Raw genomic sequence first — 27960 nt, 5'->3', positions numbered from 1 at the left:
AGAGTACCTCCAACTCCCATCTTTTGTGTAAAGTCAGTGTCCTAGGCCTACTATGTCCTAGTATTGTCACTGAGCCAGCTGAAATGAATACTATTTGGGGTTCTTTTCAGTGTGTGGTAACAAGTCCATGACATGGCCTAGTAGTAGTAATATCAACAAACTCCTATAATCTCTGAGACCCTTTTCTGGTTTGGACATACAATGTTTATCTAATTTAATGCTCACTACAACTCATGGGAGGAAAATATTATTGGAATAACATAAAAATCAAGTCTGAATAATATTCCAATTATTAAACAGCTCCAAAAAGAAAGTGATTCCTTAAGGTTAAAGATGAACTTTTTGTTTTCCACCTCTTCTTACATTTGTAAAGGATCATTATCCAGATCTGAGTTAACCTGGCTGCCAGAGTCCAGGATCTGCTTCTAGGACTTAGAGTGGAGGATCTCAGAGTCTAGTACCTACCTGGGGGTGCCCTAGGAATTTTCTGGAAGATTGGTTCTTTCCCAAGTCTCCCCTCTGAGCATGATAGCTACCTTTAAGATAAGAAACTAATTTTTGATCACTCTTATTTTGGCTTTGGTGGACAAAAGAAGAGGGGATATGTAGTGGATAATAAAAAACATTCTCAAATCTTGCAGGAACACATATTTTTTAAAAAAGAACATTTTTCTTTAGCTGGGCACAAGAATATTGCTATCTTGGACAGCTATTCAAATTAACAGAGTGGTTAACTTGAGTATTATTCTTTCTCTGTTGAGAATCAAGCAAGGAGACCATAGTGTTTCTTGCTTTGGAATTAATTTTCTGCCATAAACATTCAACCTTAAAAGCCAAAGAGTTATTCTTAAAGATTCTTTTCTTAATCAAATTTTCCTAGTATAACACTCCATGTGCTGCCAATGACTCAAAGTCATTGAAATACTGATTTATAACTGGAGTAGGCACAATCCTAAGGTATACTGTGTATTTTGTACAGAACCACTGACTTTTGAACTTTGAGATTCTTCTTTTCTTTTTGGTGTCACATGCGGTAATGCACAGGGGTTACTCCTGCCTCATGCACTCGGGAATTACTCCCCCTGGCGATGCTCAAGAAATCATATGGGAATTGAACCCAGTTGGCCACTTGCAAGGCAAATGCCCTCCCTGCTGTGCTATTGCTCCAGCCCCGACTTTGAGATTTTAAGCTGCATTTTGAGATCTGGACTTGATGAGGTAATGATATGCCACAAATTGTGTGATGAAAGCAAGATTCTACAAGCTCTGCTTACATGCTTTTGTTTTGTTTGTTTTGGTTTCATTTTAGGACCACACCTGGGGATACGCAGAGGCTATTCCCAGATCAGTGCTCAAAAATAGTTCTGGGAGAGCTGGGGGAGACTGTGCAATGCCAGGATAATACCTGGGCCGTCACATGCAAAGTATATGCTTAGGTCTTTGAGGGATCTCTGGTACCAACTTACATGTTTCCTTAGTTTAACTGGGACACAGCCATGCCCATTATTTTGCAGGTTATCTTAACTACATTATTGTTACAGTGCCAGAAATGAGTTGTTTGGACAGAAAACACATGACTGCAGAGTTTAAAACAGTACAACCAAGGTCCATGGGCTTGTGTCTTCCCGCAGAAACATCCTGCTGGTTCAGGAAGGAGTCGTTGCTGCTTATCCCAGGGGTCCTGGGCCACGCCAAGGAGCAGAGCAGGGGTGTCCACACAGCCTGCATAAGCAGCGATGTGTACACACACACACACACACACACACACACACACACACACACACACACACACACAGGTTTTGCTATTTTCACCGGTGTAAAAAGGATGAAAATTACTGATCTAAAATATTTACTGTTTGACCCTTTACAGTAAAAGCTTGCTGGCCCCAGATTAAAGAATCCCCCAAGTCTAAGAAGGTCATGGGGCAGTGCTTGAAGAACAATAAAAATACTTCCACAACTAAACACAGAGAGACAAAATGGAAAATAATTCCAAGTTCCGGTAGAAATGTGAAAATACTTTGTGAAAATACTTTGGACAAGTTTCATACTTGTTTCCCAGATATTTATTTCCATAAATACCACCTTCCCCCAAAGTTCCAGGTACACATGATTTTATGTGCAACTTCTTTAAGGTTACACAAACTATTTCAGACTGCAGAAAAGTATGAAAACAACAAAAATATTTTGTGAGAATAAGCCTTAATTAAAAAAACTTGACAAACAAAACATAAAGCAGCTGGTCAATCTCAGTAGCTTTTTTTTGAATTTATATTCTTACAGACTATAAAATCTTTTTTGTTTTTTGTTTTGTTTTGGGCGGGGGTGAGGGGGCTACACCTGGTGGTACTCAGGGCTTGCTCTTGGCTCTGTGCTCAGACTCACTCCTGATAGTACTTGAGGGACTGTGCACAGTGCTGGAGGTCAAACCAGGATAAACCTTATGAGAGGCAAATGTCTTCACACCCCTTAATCTATAAAATATTGGAAAACTGAATTCCAGAAGCGCACTGAATGACATTTGATAAACATTGTTAACTTTAATGTAGAAAATCTAAAGGCTTTGCCAAAAACAAAACTAGCTAATACCTAAATATTGCACTAAAAATCCAGAAATTATATTTAGTTTTAACATACTCATTATATTAACTAATAGGATTAAACTTGTAAGTTGAACAAAAATATTGAGTAAATTAATATACTTAATTTTACATTCTGATCCACTCTAGGCACTCAGTGATGTTTATACCCCTAAAGAGAAGTGAAAATCTGGGTGGAAATCCCGCCTGCCTAAGACTTATATAATGCTACCAAATCACATACCCTTCTAGGGTCATACAAAATCACATCCAAAGTGTAACTTCTGGTTCCAATTAAACCCTGTTATGGCTGTTTTATTAGTCAATTTTATTTTTAATGCAAGAAATAGAGAAGTAGAGGGTGAGAAAACACATTTGAGTGGCAGAAACATTTGTATAAATGTTTTACTATCTCATTAGACTCAAACAGTGGTATGCATCTCAAATATGGGTATTTGTGGGAAGGACCATGCAGGCAATAACGAGAGAAAATACTGAAGGAAAGAAGAGCGCCCTTTCCATACAGACCTTTCTTTTTCTTGCTAGGTCTTTTAAGCTTCACAAAAGGAGACATATTTTCCATATAATTGCTAAACATGTTTGCTTATTAAATTATTCTTTAATTAGCTAATGATTTTAGCCATGCTTTGCTCTTCGGATATTCATTTTGTATAATAAAATAATTATAGATAATTAAACTATCTGAAGCCTTTTTCTTCCCTCAGCAAACATGCTGGGTATCCAAAAATGACAACAAGTTGTAAATTAATCTGGAAAACAAAGCATGACAGATGAATGATTTGGTTGGAATTAATTAGGCACTAATTATATACTGGAACTAGATGAAGAATGAGACTCATTATAAAAATAAAATGCTATTCTGAAAAGATGCACAGCTACCAACATCCTTACCTTCTGGGATGATGGAATTATTCCTTATCCAAGCCAATGTCTCGAAGCAATCTTCTTCGTCGTTGAGAAGGAAATGATTTCGAGGAACTTGACCAGTGTATCGCTGCTTACTCTTGTTTGCAACCTCCCTATTTGTTGGGAGCAAATTAATATCCACGCCCGAAGGGCAAGGGACCTGAGTAAGTTACAAGGAAATGCTTATGTCAGTGATGAAGCATTGACTTACAAATTACTGGATTGGTGCATTACATTAATATGATATAACAGTGTTCAGAGTGGGTCTTTTTCTGTCCCCAGATATAATAATTTTTAAAACTGATATCACTCTCACTGTCATCCCATTGTTCATCAATTTTGCTTGAGCGGGCACTAGTAACGTCTCCATGTGAGACTTGTTGTTACTGGTTTTGGCATATTGAACATGCCAGGGTAACTTGCCAGGCTCTGTGGTGCAGGCAGGATATTCTTGGTAGTTGTCGGGAAATAAAAACAAAAAACCCAAACAAGTGAAATGGCTGCATAAAAGTAATTCTCAGGAGTTGCTTCTAATTCTAATGCTGGATAACAACTTAATTCAAAACTCAGTGATGAAAAACAACTATTTATTAGGGTCACAGCTTCTGTGAGACTGGGAAAGTGGGGGACAGTTTATATCTGTTCCTCAAAGTCAGAGGCCTCCACTGGGAAGATCTGAAGGTTAGAAATGACCTGATAACCGAGGGCAGTGATTATCTGGAGATGAACAATATCAATCCTCTTTCTTTTCCCCAGAAAATATGCTGGGTATTAAAAAATGATAACAAATTTCCACTACAGGCCAGCAGTTGATGCTGGGATCTCAGGTGCATTGGTCAGTACACTCACAGGTGACTTCTTTATGCACATTAGCCTTCTTCATAGCATGCAGCCTGGGTTCCTGGTATAGGCATATCTTGAGAAAACTGGGACAGAGAGCTCTGTGTTCTTTCCTAAAATAGTCTTGGAACTCAAGCAGTGTATTTTCTACTACATTTTATTCGTGGAGGTATCAGAGACGTCTGCTTAAGGTCAAGGGCAGGGGAACCCTGCAATCTACATCTTCCTGCAGCAGTGGCAAGGCTAGGGGTGAACATAAGGATCTGTATGTGATGTGTCTATTTTTGGTAAAAAAAGGGAAAAATCTGTGTAGATGCAATTATCTTGGTATCTCAGTTATATCTATATTCAAATGTCTAGGAAGAAAATAAAATAAGTGGAATATTATTCACTCATGAAACTCACTTCATCAAAGAAGTTTTCTCTTTGTCTGACTCTCTCTTGCTCCCTACTGTCAGAGGGAGGATTTTCCATGTGTTGTCTCACTTTTGGCAGATACTTTCTTCTATCCTAGGGTAGCCAGCAGTGAAAACATAGCGAAGGGCAGTGACTGCCATATTTGTTTTTGGGGTCAAGGGAGCCCATGGAGGGAGGGAGTCTATGTCCTGGCTGGAACACGTGGCCATAGCCCACCTCCATTTAGCTTTTGCCAGAATAGAACATGGCTCGGTGTGGTAAGTTTTTCTTTCTCAAGAAATGTTAGATACTAATAGTTTATGTGGCTCAATTTTTATTTTATTTTTAATATTTTTTCTAATTAAACTCAATTAGTGAAAGTCAAGTAAAACAACACAGTAACACAGTTTGCCTACCAGACCACCCCTTTGCTCTTATTTTTTTGGCTGATGGGGGAGATTATATGGATAAGGTAGAGGCCAGTGCTGGGAGAAATATTCAAAGACAAGTTGAGACCTCTGTTAGAAGCCCTGCACCAACTGTGTTGCACACTTGTGGTGTGAGGTCTAAGGCTTTGTCTACAGTCATTACAGGTAAGGAGTTGACTTGCAATCGAGACAAATAATGGGTGCAAAAATGTTATTTCTAACTTCATAGATTCAGAGAATCTTTTTATACAGGATAGAGTTGAATATTGACTGGCACTTAAATATGACTTTGCTAAACCCCAATTATACATTAAAATATTTTAGTTATTCAAATTTGCATATAGGTGGATCAACATAGAAAGTATCATGTTAAGTGAAATGAGTCAGAAAGAGAGGGACAGACATAGAAAGATTGCACTCATTTGTGGAATATAAAGAAACAGAATGGGAGACTAACACCCAAGAATAGTAGAGATAAGGATCAGGAGGATTACTCCACAGATTAGAAGCCAGCCTCAAATGCTGGGGGAAAAGGCAGCTCAGATAGAGAAGGGACCACCAAGTAAAGGGTGCTAGGAGGGCCCGCTCAGGATGGGAGATACAGGCTGAAAGTAGACTATAGACTGAACATGGTGGCCACTTAATGCAAACCCCAACACCCAAAAGGAGAGAGAGAGCAAAAAGAAATGCCCTGCCACAAAGGTGGGTGGGGGTGGTTGGAGGGATACTGGGATCATTGGTGGTGGAAAATGGGCACTGGTGGAGGGATAGGTACTTGATCATCATATGACTGAAACGCAAGCACGAAAGTTTGTAAGTCTGTACCTGTACCTCACGGTGATTCACTCATAAAAAATAAAAAAATATTTTGGTTATGTCCTTGCTAAATAAAAATTAGCAAGCTTTGCTATCTTATGTTAAATTTCATATTGGGTTAAGTGATTTTTCTAAAAAAATTAGTTTTAAAAGCTACAAGTCCTTTCCCCATGAAGAGGCTGAAGTGAAATTATATTTAGTAAAAAGGAACAACTTGAAAAGAACTGCTCATTACTGAAACTAAAATGGTGATAGCAAAACTTTTATAAAAGCTACATAAATTATTTGGCAATACTACACCAACACATCAGTGTTATTACATTCATATTTATTATCAAGGTATGTAGTAGCAATTTGCTGAATGATTGACAGGGTAAAATATTGAATACTGTGATTTAGAGGATTGAAACACCAAAGTGAAACTACTATGAGAATTGCAATACAAAAGAAAATGTATTTTGGTAACATTATACTAATTTTCTAAGTCATGCTTTAATGAATCAGAAAAAGACCTAGGCTAAAATACCAGGCCTAAAGAACAAATTGAAAGCTGTTCAATTAAAATACTTTAATGAGTTATCATTTCAAATGCTTGGTGTTTAGACCCACTATCAAAACACCTGGCTATTGAAGATCCACTATATATAATATTTGGATTAAATACAGGCAGGGAATAAAGATTAAGGTCTCAAATTAAAAATCAGTTTATTGCAATCCTGAAAGGTAATTGCATCCTGATCATTCATAAAATTCTCTCTTTTTCATTGAATCACGGTGAGATACACAGTTACAAAGTTGTTCATGATTGGGTTTCAGCCATATAATATTCCAACACTTCCCTTCATCAGTGAATATTTCCCACCACTAATGTTCTGTCACCCTCCACCCCACCCCCAGTCTCTATGGAAGGCACTTTTCCTCTCTCTCTCTCTCTCTCTCTCTCTCACTCTCTATCTCTATCTCTCTCTCTTTCCTTCTGGGCATTATGGTTTGCAATAGATACTGAAGGGTTATCATATCCCTTTACCTATTTTCAGTACTCAGTTCTTTTTTAACATTTATATACCTAATATTTTAAATTTATTTTTATTTTATATTTTTTAGTGAATCGCCGTTAGATACAGTTACAGACTTACAAACTTTTGTGCTTATGCTTCAGTCACACAATGATTGAGTACCATCCCTCCACCAGTGTCCATTCACCACCCACAATATTCCCAGTATCCTTCCCACCATCCCCACCCCACGCCCCCATCCTCACCTCTGTGGCAGGCGCATTCCCTTTTACTCTCTATCTCCTTTTGTCAGTCAGAACTGGACATAACCAGTTCTTGTCTAGAGTTGTTCATTTCCAACTGTTATTGGGTAAATACTTTTTAAAGTCATCAACTGAATACCCAAAAACACTAGTGAGAGAAAAGAAGAGAGATGAAGACAAAAAATGAGGGAGAGAGGATAGATAAGCAGTGATGAGTGACTCATGGTCGGGTCAGACCACCCGAGTTCAAAACCCAGTTGGCCACATTATCTTTAGCTGACATTTGACGTTACTATCATCCCTCCATTGTCTCATCTATAAAATGGGGATGCAAGAAATTAATCACTTTGTAGACTCAGCCTCTGTCATGTGTTCCTACCATCTTGAGGGGCCCCATAGTGGCAGACTTGCTGACCCCTAGGACTGAGAGATCTCAGCCTTTTGTGTCTTGGGATTGTCTCTCCATCATTTTGATCTGTCCTAAATCTGCCTCCTGGGGTCATGATGTATACATCTAATTTGTTTTCACATGAAAACCTTCAAATATCTGAGGATAGTCCACTGAGTCTTCACATCTATGGCTTACTGTGGGATGGTTCAGAGCTTTGGGAAAGTTTCAGTTTGTTCTTTCTCAAGTTTTAGATGTGATTTCAAGAAACAAATATACTTCTTTTTTTGTGATATATTCTTTGACATAATCACAGGCAGCATGTAATGGTCTCATAACTCAGTACAAATTTTATGTATCATCAGTACAAATTTTACCCACTATCAGCATAAATGATATTTTTCTCCAATTAATTGTTTTGTTGGAATCTGATATAAACTGACACAATAACTTAATGGTTTATAGTGTATCATTTTGTTACTTTTCACGACTCTGTGGGTAAGAAATTTGAGTAAGTTTTGACTGAGTTGTTCTTTTATTCTATGTTATCTATAAGAGGTTACATGGTAACATTTAGCTGGAAGATGTTTTTGAAGATCCAACAGTCAGTTCTATTCACTTATTTGTAGCTTTTAAAGAAATTCTTAGAAGGTTGAACTCAACTGCAACCATTAACTTGATTGTCCGCTGTGGCAACTCCAACATAATCATCAGAGGGGTATCCGGACTTATTTCTTTCTGAAAGCTCAGACCGGGGTGACTATTCTACAGATAAGGAGCGACTGCATGGTCTTGATACTGGATCTCAGAAGTCAAACCAAACCGTTTACTTTGGCAGTGAAAAGCCCATACAGATTCATGGCACCGATGTATTTGCGAACCTGCTGTAAACCAGCCACTTTTCTTTGAATCCATGTTCTTATCTCCCCACTTTAAGCATTCTGAAACACCAGGAGATTTCTTTCTGCTTAGTGCTGTCAAATGACAGGAGGGAGTGCGTTTCTCAGGTTTATAGTGAGGGAGACACACTGGTGTAAATAGCTTTCTTTACTACCCATTTGTAGCAGATTCTTGCTTGGGGCTGCACCATTCTAGATACCATACACTTATCTCCCGGTCTCAAATGTAATCAACCTATCTGGAGACCACATCACACTGCTGGCCACATCACAAGCTCACCATCACTAACAACACCTCGGTTTCTTCCCTTGCAAAGAAGGGATGTTCACACCTTCTGGCTAGTTTTCTAGATTTGTTCTCCCTTTGAAGAGTCCCAACCTACAGTAGCCTCATGGTCAAAGCCAAAACCAGTGAGTTTGCATTTGACACATTTTAGTCTTCCTTTTGTGTGTTATTCTTGTTGTTGTTGAGATGATCCAAATCCAGGACTGGGGCACGTACTTACTCCGTATTCTATGACTCCATGAGCCACTGAAAGTGGCCTCTTTGTAAACTGTCTCGGTGTTGTTTTCGGGATGAGAGTGCACACTCACCATTAAAAATATTCAAAATCAATAAGACAGTTGGGGCAGGGAGTTAGAGTGCTATGAATGTGAAATAGATACATTTTTCCAAAATGGAAAGTTCATAGATAATGCCAGAAGATAATAGATGAAGGGAAAACTGGGAAGTCACAGAGGTAATCACTGAAGAATTAACAACAGAAATACCTCAGTGTGGGTTCCTTGAAGAGATAGGAGACTAGCTCTCATATAAAGCAAAATTTAATACTTCACATTATGTTTGTATTTTATGGTTTAAAAAATATCAAGAAATATACATTTGGATGTCAAACATATTTCACGGGGGCCAGGGAGAAGGCTCAAAGTGACCGGAGCACATTTTCTGCATTGGGCTCAACTCCCAGTACTTCCTGGCATGCACCCTGCCCCATCCAGTACCAAGCATCAGCAGCACCCAAGCACCCTTGGATGTAGACTTGGATTCACACTAACCTGTCACAGAATGAGGCATGCCCTCTAACACTCTGATGAAAGGATAAGGTCTGTAGTTGTATTTTATTTATTTGGGGAGGGGGTGTGGGCACACCTGGCATACTCAGGGCTTGCTCTATGCCCAGGGATCACTCCTGGCAGAGTTTGGGGGACCATCTGCAATAACAGGGACCAAATCAGATCTGGCAGTGTGCAAGGAAAGTGCCTAAGTCCTTGTATTATCTTTTGTCCCCTTCCTCCATATTTGTATTTTATAACAGGTTTGGGTTTCAGTTTAATCTTTACCACTTAAAAAATTAAAGTCAAGAAACTGGGCTCAAACAATTTCAGAGTTGAGAAAGAAGTGGAAAAATAAGCTCTTCTGGAGACTCTGGCCACTCTGTACCTTCCGATTTTATGTCCTTCTGGAAAAATTAAATTGGAACTCCCCTTACCACTTCTTCATTTCATTTTCTTGCAGAAAGGGCAAGAGCTTAATGTGCCACAGACTAAAGCTGTGGGGGCAGCTGGACACACATGGGCAGACGCCCGAGTCTCTAGACAGCTGGCTGTGTCCTCCAGTCACATTTTCCAAAGTTTGTGGGAACAGGCAGCAGCTGGAATTCAGCAGGGCAGGTGAGGCGAGGGAGGGGCACAGTTAAAGGGGCACAAGGTATTCGCTTCTCGTTTCACATTTTACTTTACTATTTTTAGGCCTTTTTATATTTTCTCTCTAATTTTCTTTTTTTCTTTCACTTAATAATTATTTTTATTCTTTACAACTAAGTTAAAAATATCAAGGCATCGTGATTTACAGTTACATATAGTTCAGTTTTAGGTGTACAATGCTCCAACACCAATTGTACCACCATTGTCAACTTTCTTCCTAAGTTCCCTCCCACCCTCCCTGCTGGCTCTTCGACAGGCGCATATTTTACACTTGGGTCTCATGCTTACAGTATTGCTGGCCCTGCAGTTTGGACACGGACACACCCCACACCTCTGCACCACTGACGTGCTGAGGCCCCAGGCCCTATACGTTACCCCCTGCTCATTTTTTCTTGCTCACCCCAACCCCACCCTATTGCTTTCTTTCCGTGTCCTCTTTTCTGTTGTCTCAGAGGTCAAGGGTAAGCTGGGTATCCTCCCTGCATTCCCTCCTCTCCTTAATTCACATTCTGAAAAAGAAAGACTTCATTTTAGAATGGAGATATTTTTTAGTTTGTTTTTAATCCTTTAACCAGGAAAAAAAAATCCTACTTACTCTTGGCAAATTGGTCTTCTTAAAAAAAAAAAAAAAAAAAAAGGAAGCCTGGATAGCCCAAGTGTGGTCCCTGAGGTAGCAGTACTCACGAGGTGCTTGCTGGAACTGTAGTAGCTCAGCTCCATCCTCACCCACCCTGAAGTTACAATCAGAATCTGGATGGTAAGATTTGGTAACAGAATCTGGATGGTAACAGTTTGGGGAGCACTGTTCTGCTACAGATCAGAGGTCTTGGGAGGAGAAAGTTCAAGCCTGGGTTTCTGGACCTCAGGTTCAGTCATCAGAAATATTCATGGTTGGGTTCCATCCCAGAAGAGGTAAGACCCAGTTTGAGAAGGTGAGGCCTAGGCCTAGGGTACTCTAGGAGGGTCCCAGGGGAGGCCACTGTGAAGCCACGTGAAGAACATTAGATGAGGGATGTCTGAGATTGCTTAGCTGTCTGGGCCTCCTGCTTGCTGCCTCCTCCCAGGTCATTGGGGTATAATTAGCATAAACAGGATACACGGGCAAATTCACAGCCATAAAACAGCCAAGGCTGAAAGTGGATTATTCCATACTCATCCGGAGAAAACTCCCCAGGGAGGGAAGCTTACCCAGTCCCTGGGAGAAAATATAACTCAAAGACACAACCTTTGATTTACAAAGTCAATCTCTTTTCATTTCAGAGATACCTTACTTTTATGGGCCACATGAATGTTGATGTTTACTGCCAAAGAAGAATATTAAGATGGGTTGCCTTGAATATCAAAGCACTTTCACTGTATCCAGCCATGCTTTCATGAAACGTGGCTTGAGAATGTAATCAAAATAAAAAGCAGGATCAGTGAGTAATCAATCAGTCACATTTTCTAGTTTTATAACCAAAAGACAAAATAAAGGGGGGGTTGACAGAAGGTTTGCAGGTTTGACATACTTTTGCAGTTTTACATCAGGCCCTCATCACCGCCAAATGTTTGTCTGTTAAGGCATAAGTCAGTTCCTCACAGATGCATGCTGAGTAGTGTCAGGATTCTGTCCTGGTAAGCAGTAAGTATTTGACTTTTGGACAATAGCTTAAAGAATGACATGTCTCCAATTTGCTGTGACTTTTCTCTTTGAGCAGAATGCTTTTCTTGGAATAGGTTTCCAAGAGAGGGTTCTGACACCATTCTGGTCACATGTGTGGTCTCGCAGGGCACACTTAGGAACAGCAAGTGACAGCTGTCAAGGGAAGGAGGCCTGCTCTCCACCCCACGACTTAGTGCTCTAATTAACACAGAGACCATTTGTCACTGACACCCCACATGTGGCCTCACCTGGTATTGCTGCCCAGTGCAGAGGATGAGGTGGTCGTACAGCACAATTTCATCTTTGGAAACCACCACATGCTTGGCTGCTCGATCTATGGCAGTCATTCGACCAACTACCACATTCACCCAGGAACACAACAACATCAGTGCGTGATCTTTATCATTAAAACAGTGGCTGTGAAGAGAGGAGCTCCATCAGTGACATTTGAGCAGCTGACAGCGGGCATTAATTAGACATCTGGTGAGCTGGTTCAAGTCCCCTGGCAGGCCCAGTCTGTGTTCATGCTGGGAGTATATCAGGACCAAGGCGAGAGAGTTGGTGATTTTTTGTTATGAGACACTTAGTCACAAATTGACATCTTCCCATTAAAGCTAAATTGTTCCACCCTGCATAAGCCAGCCCACAAAGAGAGAGAGAGAGAGAGAGAGAGTGAGAGAGAGAGAATGTGCTTGTGTGTGTGTGTGTGTGTGTGTGTGTGTGTGTGTGTGTGTGTGTGTGTGTATGGTCCTATTGCAGGAATTGTAAATTAGTTAGTTTAATTGAACTTTAGCAGTTTTAAGGTCATATTGGCCACAGACTCCAAGGGTCTGAAGAAGAAAGTAACACTGCTAAGGATTTCTAAGTGTGAGGGTTAAGTAAGGTCTTCAAAATCAAGCACCAGTTCAGTTTGCTAGCACTTTTCAGTAAATGATTCATTCCTGGAGTTTGTATATATAGGTGCATGCCAAAACATTGAAGTGTGTCACATTAGGGAATTATGTTTTCAGTAGGTACAATCCCTGGAGATATTTAGGGTTTCCTCCTCTGGACAAGGTGATTTACTGGGAACAGAGGGTCTGAGGCTGGATATGAAATTTGGACTCGGGTGACTATGATTTTGGGGTTTCTGTTTGTATTTTTGTGAGCCATACTCCCACTGTGCTCACAGCTTGCCCCGGCTCTGTGTCCTGGGATAACCCCTGGTGTGCGTAGGAGACAGGACCCAGGTCGGCTGTGCAAAAGGCAAGCACCTTATTCCATGTGCTATGTCTCTGGTTCCAGGTTTGTTTTTCTCCCTGTTCTGGATTCCATATGAGTTTAAACATTCTATTGTAATGTGAGAAAAGGGTGTTTCCTGAGGCTTGGAGGCTAACTGGTTTGTGAGAGTTATTTCCATAATGTTCAGAAAGATTTGACTTCATGTACAAGGCATTTTAAGGCCATGTTCTGAAGCCTGAAAGTGGGGGATGGCAGAATAGTAAGTATTTTGTTTAATACTTAGAGGGTCTGCACTGCCCCCCTGACACTGAGGAGACTGGGTCTTCGGGATTCTGTCTGTGTCCTGATACTTCCACTTTTCTCCCCCCAGGGAGGGACGATCCCCACTCCCACTGGCCTCAGTCTTTGTAAGAGTGGCTGTGAGAATAGATGCTACTTTGTCAAGTGGGATGCATATGTGACAGGAATTATTCTAAATAATATTAATGATACATAATCCTGTTTACTCTCCATGGAGGCAAACAGGATTCTGAAGTGGTAATGGAGGAACATTTTTTTCTTTTTGATCCACACAGGAGTCTGCTTTTACTGCACAAAAAGAATTCGAGTAATGGATGCACATTAGCCCTGTTTCCAGGCCCGAGAGAAGGGAGCTCTGGGCTTTGTATTTCTCCTCTAAACAACACTTAAAAACAAGAAAATTTCTTCTTAATAAGAAACAAAATCAGGGGCTGGCCTAGCAAAGGGAAATGATAGCTAGGGAGATGAAATTCTCTTTTTTAAAAAGACCATTTGAGTAGCTTTACAGGAAAACAGAAAACGTCACCGATTTTGTCCCCGCTGAAGAGATTCACAAAGGATTGTCTTATTTGTTATGCAGCCGCCTCCTAATAGCAGCATACTGTCAAGGCCTCCAAGATGAGGAAAATTAAATACAGTTAGTGCACAGGGATTAGTCTTTTGAGGATTTGCTCAAAGATAAAAGTGCTCAAGGGAAATTTGTGGAAGGCTAAGACAATGTTATTTTTAATGACGGTGGTGTTGATAATGTCAGAATGCATATTTCATAGTTGTGATTTGAAGCAGTGTCAGTGGGAGGTGCACTTGGGAACATCAGAGCACATTTTATTTACTTACTCACCCTTAAGAGACATTATTGAGTGGGATTCTTGCTTTTACAGTTTCACTACATTGAAAATACGCTACTCAGTTTTAAATATTGTGGTGAAAGTAACTATAATCTGATCAAGATACTAAAAACATTCTGGATCATCCTCAATTTATCTAAACAGTAGGTTAAATTAGTCATTGGGAACTATGAGTGATATCTTTTCATAGTTATTTCCTAACAAAAATATCTCAAAATATAGGAATAGTTTGGGTTAGAGTAATAGTACAGAGGATATGGCACTTGCCTTGCACGTGGCTGGCCAGGGCTTGATCCTTGGCACCACACTGGTGCTCCAAGCTCTGCCAGGAGTAATCCCTGAGTGTAGAGCCAAGAGTAAGCCCTCAGAACTCTCAGGTGTGGCCCCAAAACACGTGAACAAAAATACTAGAAATAGAACTCCTATATGACCCTGTGATACCACTTTTATGCATCTATTCTCAAAACATAAAAACATTGATTTGAAAATACATATATGCACATGTATGTTCATTGCTGTACTTGGTACAACAGGTAATATATAGAAACAACCTAAATTTCCAACTACAGATGACTGGATCAAGACATTGTGACATATATATATACCCAGTGAAGTACTCTGTGGCTCTAAGAAAAAACAAAATCATTCTATTCGTCACATGGAGGGAACTAGCAGGCTTCATGCTGAGTGAAATAAGTCAGAAGGAAAAGGGCAGATAGATAATGATCTCTCTCAAATGTGGGGTTTAAAGATACACAGTAAGAACAGCAACAAAGGACCAATGGCAACACAATGTGAGAACTGAGCTGGAAGGAATGTCTGAAAAAGAAGGACCCTAGGGTCCATGGGGGAGAAAGTGTGGACACCGGTGATGCGCAGGTGTTGGAATCAAGTGCATGAGAACTATCATTAAAAGTATTATAAATTAAAAAAACCTCAATCAATAAAAAATGTTTTAAAGAAGTATTTCTTTAGCAGAGCATTAAGCCTGGTGAAGACTAACTCTAGGGGCCTGAGAAATACCTGTGCTGGGATTCTCTGGGAAAGAAAGAAGGTAGAGAAGGAGCATCAGCAAAACTTCCTATTCCTCAGGTGAGCTAGACCCATACTTGGACGGAATATGAAAGGGTGTCTTTATAGGACATTCTGGAGATAGGCTTAAAACAGGTAGGGAAACAGTAAGAAAGCAGGATGGGAAAACTTTCTAGAGGTGAACATGTATGAGGAGTGGCTTGCTGGCTCAGACCTGCAGTGCTTTGAACCTAGTGGACAAAAGTCTTGCCCTGGAGCCCCGGAAGCATAATTAGAAGCCAGCTTCAGGGAGCAAAGGCAAAGAAGATAGGTGCTGTTTTAAGTGGAGGCAGAATTCTTCAGAGCTGAAAATAACTTCAGCAGTTTTCATATTTGGTCTATTGTGATACTCTTAGGAGGAGAATTGTAATTAACTTTCAGTTATTCAGAGCTGATCATCCAAGTATTGAACTTTTTCTGCTTCCTTTTTCTCCAACCCTCCCAAACTCCCCTTCTTTGTGTCCAGATGGGCATGCCATCAGCATTTCCTCTAGACTCAGGACTGTCTAGTGAGGGGTGATGGAACCTGGCATTCAGAAGTTGTACTATAAGGGGCATTAAAATTATTACAAATATGGAGATGAGGGCTGGAGTAATAGTACAACGGGTAAGGCATTTGCCTTGTACGTGGCCAACCCGGGTTCGATTCCTCCGTCCCTCTCAGAGAACCTGGCAAGCTACCGAAAGTATCCCACCCACACGGCAGAGCCTGGCAAGCTACCCGTGGCGTATTCGATATGCCAAAAACCGTAACAACTCTCACAATGGAGACGTTACTGGTGCCTGCTTGAGAAAATTGATGAGCAACAGGACGACAGTGCTACAGTGCTATGGAGATGAGGGGCTGTAGAAAAAGTACAGGGTTAAGACATTTGCCTTGCTGAGCTGGGTTTGAATCCTTTGAGCACTGAGTCAGGAGTAATCCCCAAGCACAAACATGCGTGACCTCAAATATGTGTGTATATATGTACATATACACATATATTATATATAGAGAGAGATAGAGAGAGGGGGGGGGGAGACAGAGAGACAGAGAGAAATACTCAAAATACTTGTCTCTAGGGAGGAGGTGGCTTGAGCCATGCCTAGGAGAGATCAGGGTTTATTCAACCAGGGGTGACTACAGGAAAACAAGCAGCTTAACTCCTATACTCTCCCTCAGCTCCAAAGGCCTTGTCATTTTTAAACTCCATGACCAGATAAAAAATTTCTTTTATTGGTGCATGACAGCACTAGAAAGCAGGTTTCTGCTTACATTTCAGTCTTGTCTCTGTAGTTGAAGTTACAGCAGCAAATCCCAAGGGGTCTGAGCGTGCTGTTAGCCCCTGTCTGGATGCTGACTGAAAGGATGTTAGCAGATCTTTGGGAGGGAAACTCAATTCATTATTCATTGAGCGCCTGCTATATGCCACACACTGTCCCAGTTGCTGGGGTTACATCAATGAACCAAAGACAAATCATTCCAGTTTTGTGGAGTTTACATTATATTGAAAGGATTCTAGACAACAAGGAAAGAAATCAAGGTGGGAAGGAAGGGAAAGGGAAGTAATGGGTGAACAGGGGTCAGGGCTGCAATTATACTGATGATGTGGGAGAGTGGGAGAGCCACGTATCCAAAACAGGGATGCAGCAACACTGAAAACATGACATCTAAGCTGCAACTCTGTTACGTGCCTGTCAAAGTGACAGAAAGGGGTGGGGCGGAAGCGGTAATGGGGATGGAATATGGGTATGCTGTGGAGGGGAGTTGCACTGGTGGTGGGGCTATTGTTGAAATAGCATGTGCCTAAAACTCAACTTACTTTATAAATCATGGTTCTTTAATTAAATAAACGTTATATTTAAAAAGAATAAACATAATGGAACACTACTGAACTGTAAGAAAAATAAAATTATGAAATTTGCTGCTACATGGATGGGACTGGAGTGCATCATGCTGGATGAAGTTACTCAGAAGGAGAAAGTGAGACATAGAATGATCTTTTTTACATGCTAGATATAAAGAATCACTGTAGGGAAACAGGGCATGCCCGAAGGCAACAAGAACTGAGAACTTGTCTTCTGTAGGAAGTTTACTACGGGAAGGAATGCTGGGACAGTGGTGGAAGGAAGTAGACATGTAGGTGGAGGCTATGGTGCTGAGGTATTTCATGTGTGAAACCCTACTTATAACAGCTTATAAAGCACATTGACCAACACAAGATAAAATTTAAGATAAATTTAAATTCTTAAAAGAATTTCCATAGAAACAAACAAAAGTAGAGCAGTAAAGAGGTTTGGGGTATATTAAAAATGTAGGCTGCAAATAAATAAATGGTCAGGTTAAATCTCTCTGAAAAGCTGGCATTTTAATAAAGATGTGGGGAAAAAAGTCAAAAACTGCCTATTGTGTTTCAGAATCATCAAGGAGGCTGTTATGGTTAGAATGGAAAGAACAAGTCAAAAAATAAGAGATGAGGTGAGAGCAGCAAGCAGAGAGGGTCAAATTTTAGGTTGGCACATTCCAGAACCTTCTATGATAGAAATGTTTTGTAAATATACTGTCTGATATGGTAGCTACTAGCCACATGTGGTTATTGGAGCACTTGAAATGTGGCTGATGTGATTGAGAAGCTGAGTCTTTAATTTCATTGAATTTTTATCAATTTAAATTTTAGTAGCCACATGTGGCTACTAGCTGTGGCATTAGATGGTGCTGTTATAGGCTGTTATGGAATTGATGTTATCCGATTCACATTTACAGCACTGTTCTGTGCTGAGAATGAAGAAAGCCAGAATAGAAGCAGAGTCACCAGGCAACTGTCCCCGCCATGAAGAACCTACGCAGCATTGCACCAGCAGGTCATTTGCAACCATTCTCTATTAGCATGGGGGTTGATAGAAACCATTATCAATTAAAATAAACCCCATTTATCAAAAACACAAACATTTTCTGGGAATGCTGTCATTTACAATGAGGGATAGGGGAGAAAAGGGACATACGAGTGTTGATCTCTCAGTCAGAATTTGGTTCCATAATAATTTTTATCAAATAGACGACAATGTTCGTTTATCATATACATTTTCCATCAAAAAAACCCCTGAAACTCAAATAGGTGAAATCTCACTTTGGAAAAAAGTCAGGATCTTTATCTGCAACCCATGCCCATTTATTTCATTTTTTGGTTTTTGAGCCACACCCAGTGGTGCTCAGGGGTTACTCCTGGCTCAGTACTCAGGAATTATTCTTGGTGGTGTTCTGGGGACCATATGGGATGCCAGAGATCAAATCTGGGTTGACTGCACATAAGTAAGCACCACACCCACTCTACTATTGCTCTGTCCCCTCCGTGCCCTCTTTCTAATGTACCCCAATTATGTCCTTTAAAAAAAAAAATCTCAATTGTAGTGTGATGAAAGTATTAAGTTGAACCAAGTCTGGTTATAGTTCTACAGCCAAAGACACCTTACTTATGGTTTGAGGATAAAATAAATTTTGTGGGTTTTTTATTCCCCACATAGGCAAAAAAGGTACTTTCCTGGATACTAAAGTTAGAATTCTAAAATTGTTCCCACCCCTGGAGAGAACAATTTCCTTTCTCCTGATTAGAAATATTGGGACATCATTTCTAGAGGCAGGGTTCCTAATCATTCTTGTACCCATGTTTTGCTACAGGAAATTAAAATTAATGGAAGCTGTGTGATAATGAAATGGCATTTTCAAGAACGGATGTTGTCAAACAGTAAATCCACTTGGATGAAAACCATAATGCCTAACTAACCTGGCACAAAAGGTCTCTTCTGATCATTCATGATCACAACTAAATAGTCAGGGCTATAGTCATATCCCAGCAAAACCTGCTTTTATTGCCCAATTCGAAACCTTGAGGGAATGCCAAGTTCCATACAAATATAGTCCTAGGTACCCCTGCCTTGTCACTCAGCATCTGAACGCAGGTGCTGGGTGGGCCAAGGAGTTCATCTCATGTTCTGGAACAGACAGATGCTTTCCCATCAATACCAGTGGCAACCCAATCTTGCTCTTCACTTGTTTACAGAGTTGTAATTCTATCACCTAAATCATATCTAAACAATCTTCAGGAGGAAAGTCTACCCCTAGTCCTTCTCCAACAGGAAACCCACATTTTTTTAAAGCATAAAATGCATGTACACAAATTAGGACACTTAGCCCCCAGAATGAAAAAGCAAATACTCATACTCGGTTGATAAAAACTTCCTCTCTTCAGACTCCAGAAGTCTTTTCCCTGGAAGTCCATGGGTTGAAATCAGCGTGAGATTGCTAAACTTCAGGTGAGAGCTGGAAAACATGAACCGCACAAGAGAGGAATGGCCATTATCATTTGTCATTACCAACTGTCATTATCATTATCAACTGTGAACTTTGCTTTGAGCTAGCCATTCTTTCTGCAGAAACCTTCAACTAGAATAGACCATCTAAGTTAAAGGAGGAGGTTGATGCTGGGTAGTGAATTGCAAAAACTGCCCAAGGCTGCACTATTGTAGTTAGAGATACCATTTAATTTTTTAAAAATAATTTATTCCTGGGGCCAGAGAGATAGTACAGCCAACAGGGCATTTGCCTTGCACACTGCTGACCCGGGTTCGATCCCTGGCATCCCATATGGTCCCCCAAGCACCACCAGGAGTAATTCCTGAGTGCGAAGCCAGGAGTAACCCCTGAGCATCTCTGGGTGTGGCCCAAAAAGTAAAAAAAAAAAAAAGTTAAAAGAATTTATTCTTAAAGTCCAAAAATTGGGAAGGGGAGAGACATTCATTTAGTAGAAATGAATGCCAAGTTTGAATGCAGGTGACTTGTAAGCAACCACTGGAAATCACAGGCATCCATGCTCATGCTTACAGTCTAGCACTTTGCCTGTCTCCCATTCAGTCTAAAGCCTTTTGTCCTGAGGGTGGCAGCTATGTCCCCACGTGCCTCTGCTCAGGGCTTTCTCCTGGCTCCTCGCTCAGGGACTGATCACTCCTGGAAGGGCATGGGTACCACATGGGGTGCTGGGGATTGAACGCGAGTTGGCTGCGAGGAAGACAAGCATCCTACCTACTGTACTCTCTCTCATAGAGATTGAGCAGGGGTGGGGGCAGGTTATTTTACAACCTTTATTTCATCCAGAAGGAAATCAAAGGTTGGCCATGGTAGGTCATTTGTTTATCACAAAGCTCAGAAGCAGCATAAGCAGAAATGAAAGCCAAGTCTCCCCCTGCAGGCCCCCTCCACCCCGCAGCTGCCTCTTACCAGTCCTGTGCACACTAAGTAGCAGTCTCTGCACAGGTAAGTGGATGCTCCTGAAGAACTTCCGTGCTTTGGATTTACTCCCTCATTTCCCCTGAAGTACTTAAAAATACTCCTGTTGCAAATTTGCCCTCTAGTTAGAGTCAGCACATTTTTATGGGTGAGCTGATCTTTTCATATCATATGCTTCAGGATTATGAGAAAGATATTTTCCCAAAATCTATTCTTTGTTCACATCTCCCATTAAAGCAACCAAATATGAGAGAGAGAGAGAACGAGAGAGAGAGAGAGAGAGAGTCCTTACTGATTTAGAGGAAAACACCTGCCCTCCTTTCCCAGGAGGAAATTGGAAATTTTCCAAATGTGGAAAAGCTATCAATTTACTGATAATCTGTTAAGAACCACTGAAAACAGCAGACTTTTGGTGATAGCACAGGCCTGCAATGTAATAAACTCAACTGCACCTGACATTTATAAATAGCTAAATATTATGAAAGGTTTTACCCTAAAGTCTCTATGGATGTATGTCATTTAGGAATGAATATTCTTTTTTTTTGATACAAAGAAAACTGAGCATATATCGCCCTCTAATAAGAATAAAAATGTTGACCATGTTCAAATAACATAAAGGTCACAATTAACCCCATTATTTATGACTGATTGCAAATGCACTTCAGTGACAGGACTTTATTCCTATTTAACAAAAGACACAAATAATAAAAATACATGTTTATACTCACATGCAGTTAAAATTTATTTGGCTTTGGAGCCCATGTGATTAAAATGTGGTTCATTTTATACAAGTAATACAAATGCATACGGACCCTTTTTTATATCTCTCTGAATAAAAGACTCAGTAATTATCCAACTATATCTTTTTCTACAAAAACAATCCCTTAAGCACAATCCCTTAATAATCCCTTAAAATTATTTAGCAACATAGATCAGATGACTGGTAAATTGCCAAATTATTACACTGTATTGTCCTGAATTAAACTATTGTAACATTAAAGATTTCCCAAAAATATGAGATGGATGTTTTCATATATAAAGGAGTGAACCAGATTTCTATTCCATTTCTTTGGCCTTGGAAAAAAAAATCTTTGGCGTTATTCACTGTGTCCCTTCACCTGATACTCAAATATACTACTTTAACCTTCTTTGCTTCTCCCCATTCCTTCCTTCTTTCTCACGTGAATAGATCTTCCACATAAAGAAAATAGAGCCCAATCACCCAGCAACCTCCCTTTCCTTTCCTTTTTTTCCACCTCCAAATACACCCGTAATAGTACTCATTTCTCTTCATTTCACCCTGATTCAGAAGGCAGACGTATTTCTCCATTAACTGTTTTATTTTGTTTGTCAAGGTCCTCTTCTAACCCTCCCTACTCACAGAAAATTTCTTTTAGAATGATGCTTGGGAATCCTAGAAATAATCTCTCTAGTGCTGATATAGTGAATCTATGAAGTTAACAGGGATCATGACTTGGTGACCCCCCATCTCTTTTTCGGAGAGTCAGTCATCACAGCTCACATTCATATTACAAGCAAAAAGAAGAATGGGTGGGAAGAACTAGCTGCTAATTCAGAAGTCTTCCAGAAAGAGTCCCATAACATCACTGATTACATTGCCAGAACTCAATGACATGACCACATATAGCTGGTAATCAAAGAGGCTGGAAATATGTTTTTCTGAGAATCATGTTTGCTAGAGTTGTGTTAGCAAGGACAGAGGAGCAGAACGAAAACAGGGGCGATTAGAAGTCTCTATTCTTGATTGGAAAAATGGTGAGGAGAGGGAAAGGGCCTCATAGCCATCCAGGTTCATGCATGCTCTGGATTGAAGGCAGAGGCAGGGCGGGGTGCCAGCAAGCAGGATAAGATGGATCATTCTCTAGTGACTAACAAAGGCAAGGGAATGCCATCACAGATTTGAACACATCACATGGTGGCCTTAGTTGGACTCTTGGCTCAAGCATTTTCTATCATTGTACCTTGAGCAAGTTATTTAATTTTTGAAATAACTAAGTATCTGGATCTATAAAATGGGGTTAGTTTTAGAGGCTAATGCCACTTGGAGTGCTGTGAAGATTAACTGAAGTATCATGAGTAAGAATATTTGAATATTTTCTTCTGCATAGAACATTTTTCAAAGAGCATTTATTATTTTTTTGTTCAAAGTCATGAACATGGTATAGGAGGTGATCTAAAAACCTCACGCCCCCTTGATAATACCAACCTTCAGGCTATTCCATAAAGGTCACCATCCATTTCTATGCCCTTATATGAAATTATCACTAGTATTATTATTTTTCTTCAACTTTATATTTTTGCTGCAATACTTGTTTTTGTAACTGATTTAGAAAAGTCCAAATATTTTATTTAATCTAATCATAATTTCCATCAAACATATAGCTATCAAAGAATATTAGCCCAACATCCATGTGTGTCTAGTGTAAAAAACACAATAGACTTTGCCTCTTCTATTAAATATAAAGAAAAACAGTTTGAGAGATTTTAGTTTGGTTGCTTATGAATATTAAATAAGTCCCTGCAAATGAAATACTGGGACTAGGGATACATCTTGAGTTTGGATATGCATTAGACAAAATAATGACAGGAACAGCAGAAACACAGGAAAAGCATGACTCCCAGACCTAATGGAGTTGGCTTAATGTATAGAAACAATATCGAACGTCTTTGTGAGCCCTTTTCTCCAGAATCAAAGGTCACTATGCCGTGTAAAAAAGAGAAAAGGTTCAAGTTAAGTGCTCTAGCCAATGAAACATTAAACAAGTGCACCTGCATTTTCACAGCAGATAATTCCAGTGGGGATTTCACGTTGCTGTGGATACAAAGGGAGGAACAGCTCAAAGATACTTGTAAAGCAGGGAGGGATTAGAGTATCCAGGGAAATAAGTAAAAGGTATTGCGTTTCATTCCATGCTTTGGGAGGACAGCTACAAAATTAGGTCTAAACATCCTTCTCTTAAAATAAAGAAGGTCACATTGCCAATTTATGGTGAGCATGATAAACGAAACATAAAACTTTTCATGTTGTTTACCCTCCAGGTCCTAGAAACCTGTCAGCCTGCCAGGTGAATTCTATTTTTTTAATGGTTTAGCTGATTTTTTTTTGGCATAGCAAAGGCCATCAAAAGAAGTGATTTAATTAACTGATCAGTGATGCTTTTATTTAAACAAATAGAAAATGTAGAGAGAAAATAATTTTCCACATCAACTTAAATGTTAAGTTTAATTTACTAAAATCTGTCTGAATTGTTCAAAATCATGAGAATCTTTTTTGCTAAAGAACAAATCCTAGCTAAAGATATTTAACCTGACTTCATATTTTGTTGACCTTATTTTTTATCTCTTTATTTAAGAAAACAGTTAAAAAAAAAACTTCAATTCAGAGAACGGAGCACCAAGTAAAATGTGATCGGAGGTCATGCGGGGGAAGGGTGATGCGTGCCCAACGTAGGCTAGAGAATGAACACAATGGCCACTCAACACCTTTATTGCAAACCACAACACCTAATCAGAGAGAGAGATCAAAAGGGAATACCCTGCCATAGTGGCAGTGTGGGGTGGGGGGAGACGGGACGGGGGAGGGTGGGAGGGATGTTGGATTTACTGGTGGTGGAGAATGGGCACTGGTGAAAGGATGGGCTCTCAAAATCTGTATGGGGGAAGCATGAGCACAAAAATGTATAAATCTGTAACTGTACCCTCACGCTGACTCACTAATTAAAAATAAAGTATTAAAAAAAAGAAAAAAACTTCAATTCAGGCTCGATAAGTTCTAATGTCATGAAATTTATTATAAAACGCTGTGGGTGGGGCTTATAAATTGAGTCATGTGAACTTCTTATGCAAGAAAAATACAGGATAAAACAAACCAAACTATGTAAGTATGGTACAGATGAAGATAATCCACCAGTTTTTCCAAGAAAAAACTTTCACTTTTTTCTCTTTAAATCAGATTTTTGGACAAGGTTCTTGGCTACTTAATTTTTGTTACTCCAGACAAATAATCATAGTTACATACTCTCAGTAACAGCAAACTCTGGTCTTCAGGAAGAGACCAAAGATGAAGAGAGACCCACAGACCAGGAGCTGGGGTGAAGGATTCTGAGTCTTCAGAGAAGAGGATGGAATGTTCATAAGGCAGGAAAGAGGTGAAACGTTCTATGACCTGTCTACCTTGTCTTGGGAACAATTCTGCATGGTTCCTCTGATCCTGGAAGCCTCAACTGATCCTAAGAGAGGGGTCAAGAGGCTTATCTCTGAAACCTGCCTGAGTACAGGCTGTGTCCTGGAGTAGGGACTTTGACTCAATATTGATGCCAACAATAAGGTCTGAGTATCTGCTTGGAGTAAGACAGGTGCTCAGCCGAGTCTCGAGGGGCTGCCAGGCATGGAGGCCTAAGATTGGGCACGGGGCTTTAGGAACAGTTTGAATATTCAGCAACTCAGGTGAAAATATCATGCATCTCTACATAAACACACACCACATATCCTAAATGAAAATAAGTTTGGTGTTTGAAACATCTATTGAATGAGCAAGAATGAAATTTGGTAGTTCTGACAACAGACAAAATAAATTGAGTTTTGCTTTATGATTTGGGGTAAATATATTTGATGTACATATTTTCGTGGTTAAAACATTAAACATTTTTACTTTTATCATATATTATACAGTGATGACAGTGATGATCATATATATATATATATATATAGAGAGAGAGAGAGAGAGAGAGAGAGAGAGAGTAAGCAAGCATATACAAGACGTCAGTACCAGTATAACAGCTATGAAAAATGAGTGGAAAAGCCTGTGCACATTAAATTTGAAAAATACAAATCAATCAGTTCCATAAAACTGAGTAACAAAGCATGATGGGTATTCAAAAGTGAGCGAGGTCACTTTGGGGAAGGAGAAGGAGGAGGGCTCTATTGGGCAAATGCAGGCAGTTGGGAAGGCGTTAACTCTGTATGGTCAAGTTTCCTTTGCTTTAGCAAATATCTCCTCTTGGGGATTTGCTCTTATTTATTGCTTTGGGGATCATACCTGTTGATTCTCAGGGACACTCCATGTAGTGCTTGGGGCTTGCTCCCAGAGGACCTCAGAGAACCTTATGGCACCAGGGTTGGAACCAAGGTCTGTGTCATATAAAGTATGCATTCAGGTCTTTGATCTGTCTGTCCAGATCCCAAGACTTCATTCTTAGTTGTGACAGTTTAAGCATGAAGTTTTTTGAAATGCTTTTCTACTAGGTCTAGTATAGCATTTAAAGACTATGAACATAAGGTAGTGACTTGGGCTGAAACGATAGTACAGCAGGTGGGGTGTTTGCCTTGCATGCAGCTAACCAGGGTTTAATCCCCGGCATCCCATATGGTCCCCCAAGCACAGCCAGGAGTAATTCCTGAGTGCAGAGCCAGGAGTACCCTAAGCCTCACCAGGTATGACAACCAAAGAGCATTTTTTAAAAAGGTAATGATTTGGGGCTGGAGAGATAGCACAGCGGGTAGGGCGTTTGCCTTGCACGCGGCCGACCCGGGTTCAAATCCCAGCATCCCATATGGTCCCCTGAGCACAGCCAGGGGTAATTCCTGAGTGCAGAGCCAGGAGTAACCCCTGTGCATCGCCAGGTGTGACCCAAAAAGCAAAAAAAAAAAAAAAAAAAAAAAAAAGGTAATGATTTGAGCTATGTAGTACTTAATAAATCAATAATTTTGCCTGGTGAGCCCTGAGGCAATGATGTGATTTAGAAGCTTTATGATTTTCTGGAAACTGGAAAATGTGGTTTGGAAACAAATCTATAAAAATTGGTCATTACAATGAGAAATTATGGGGGGAATATGTTTCCTTGTAGATAAACTGGTAATTTTGAGGAAATGTCTACATTAATGGTTACTAAACCCAGTTGCATATCACAATTACATGGTGAGTCTACAAAAATGTTTATTTCTGGGACCCTACCACACATTACTGAATTATAACCCTAGAATAGAGGCCTAAAAACTGTTGTTTTTTTTCCATACTCTTAGCTGCTACAGTAGTCCCAACCTCCAGAGCAGTTTTGCTCACAATCTGCTACTTTTTTTTTTGCTTTTTGGGCCACATATGGTGATGCACAGAGATTACTCCTGGCTCATTCACTCAGGAATTACTCCTAGTGGTGCTTGGGGGACCATATGGGATACTGGGAATCGAACCTGGGCCAGCCGTGTGCAAGGCAAACGTCCTACCTGCTGTGCTATTACTCCAGCCCCAAAATATGTTACTTATGGAAAAAGATTTCAACATTAACCCCTGATGTCTGGGGAGCTGATTAACAATATCCTTATTACATGTTCTTAAAATTTTTTTAAAGGAAATTGAAAGTTCCCTACCACTCCCAAAGCCGAGTGCCTTACTTCATTGGTGGTATAAGATTGTTGTTCTTTCTTTAAGAGAAATTATTCAGAGCATTACAGAACTTCAGAGAAGTGGGCATACACATGATTTCCAGAAATTACTTGCTCAGCCTCTGGTTTCACCTTATCTGTGTCTCACGGGGGCTCCAAGTGCTTCCTGGCGCCAGAGAGGGTGGCAACTTGGCACCTCCATGGCAGTCCCCCTAGACCTGTGTTTCCAGGACTCTTTTTGATTATCCCCTCAAAATTTCACCCAATGTCAAATGCTAAAAGAGAGGGTCTCTCTGTGCCTACTGACACTTCAATTTGTTCCAAAATAAAAGAATTCAGCATTGGGTGATGTGGTTTTAATGTTCTTTCTCCTGGGAAGAAAGTGAAGACTTCAGAGCTGAAGGGAGTTGGACAAAGGGTACGAGTACAGCATAGCATCATTTTTTAAAATATTTGTTTTAATCACTGTAAGATACACAGTTACAAAATTGTTTCGATCATAGCTGTTCTAACACTCATCCCTTTACCAGTGTACATTTCCCACCACCAATGACCTGTTTTCCTCCTTCCATTCTCAACCTCAGTCTGTATCTACTTTCACTATCACTATCATCCTATTGATCGTCAATTTGCTTGAGCTGACTCAGTAACGTCTCCAACTCTTGTTTCTACTGTCCTTGGGTAATAATCTCATACTATGATTTGTATATCCCATAAATGAGTGCAATCATTCTATGTCTGTCCCTCTTCTTCTGACTTATTTCACTCCCCATGATACTCTCCACATTTATCCATTGATAAGCAAATTGCATGTCTTCTATTTTCCTGGTGGCTGCATAGTATTTCCATTTGTAGATGTACTGTAGTTTCTTTATCCAGTCATCTGTCCTCAGGCACTCAAGTTGCTTTCATATTCTGGCTATTGTGAATTGTGTTGTAATGAACATAGAAGTGCATATGGTGTTTCTGCTGTATGTTTTG

At 40.1% G+C, this 27960-nt stretch overlaps 1 protein-coding gene across 1 annotated transcript in view; it reads right to left on the bottom strand.

Moving 5' to 3' along the window:
- The window catches only part of CFAP61 (cilia and flagella associated protein 61), a 411272-nt gene that overhangs the window by 113228 nt on the left and 270084 nt on the right, over window positions 1-27960 (bottom strand). The window contains exons 19-21 of the mRNA XM_004614437.2: window positions 19516-19614; window positions 12126-12294; window positions 3492-3666 (exon numbers count right to left, since the gene is read on the bottom strand). Of these exons, the coding sequence (XP_004614494.2) occupies window positions 3492-3666; window positions 12126-12294; window positions 19516-19614 (443 nt within the window). The remainder of the gene's footprint in view (window positions 1-3491; window positions 3667-12125; window positions 12295-19515; window positions 19615-27960) is intronic.

Source organism: Sorex araneus, chromosome 3 (genome assembly GCF_027595985.1).
Source record: "Sorex araneus isolate mSorAra2 chromosome 3, mSorAra2.pri, whole genome shotgun sequence".
Classification (NCBI taxonomy): domain Eukaryota; kingdom Metazoa; phylum Chordata; class Mammalia; order Eulipotyphla; family Soricidae; genus Sorex; species Sorex araneus.
Note: the sequence above shows the minus strand (reverse complement) of the source record. Positions and strands in the feature narration are given on the sequence as shown.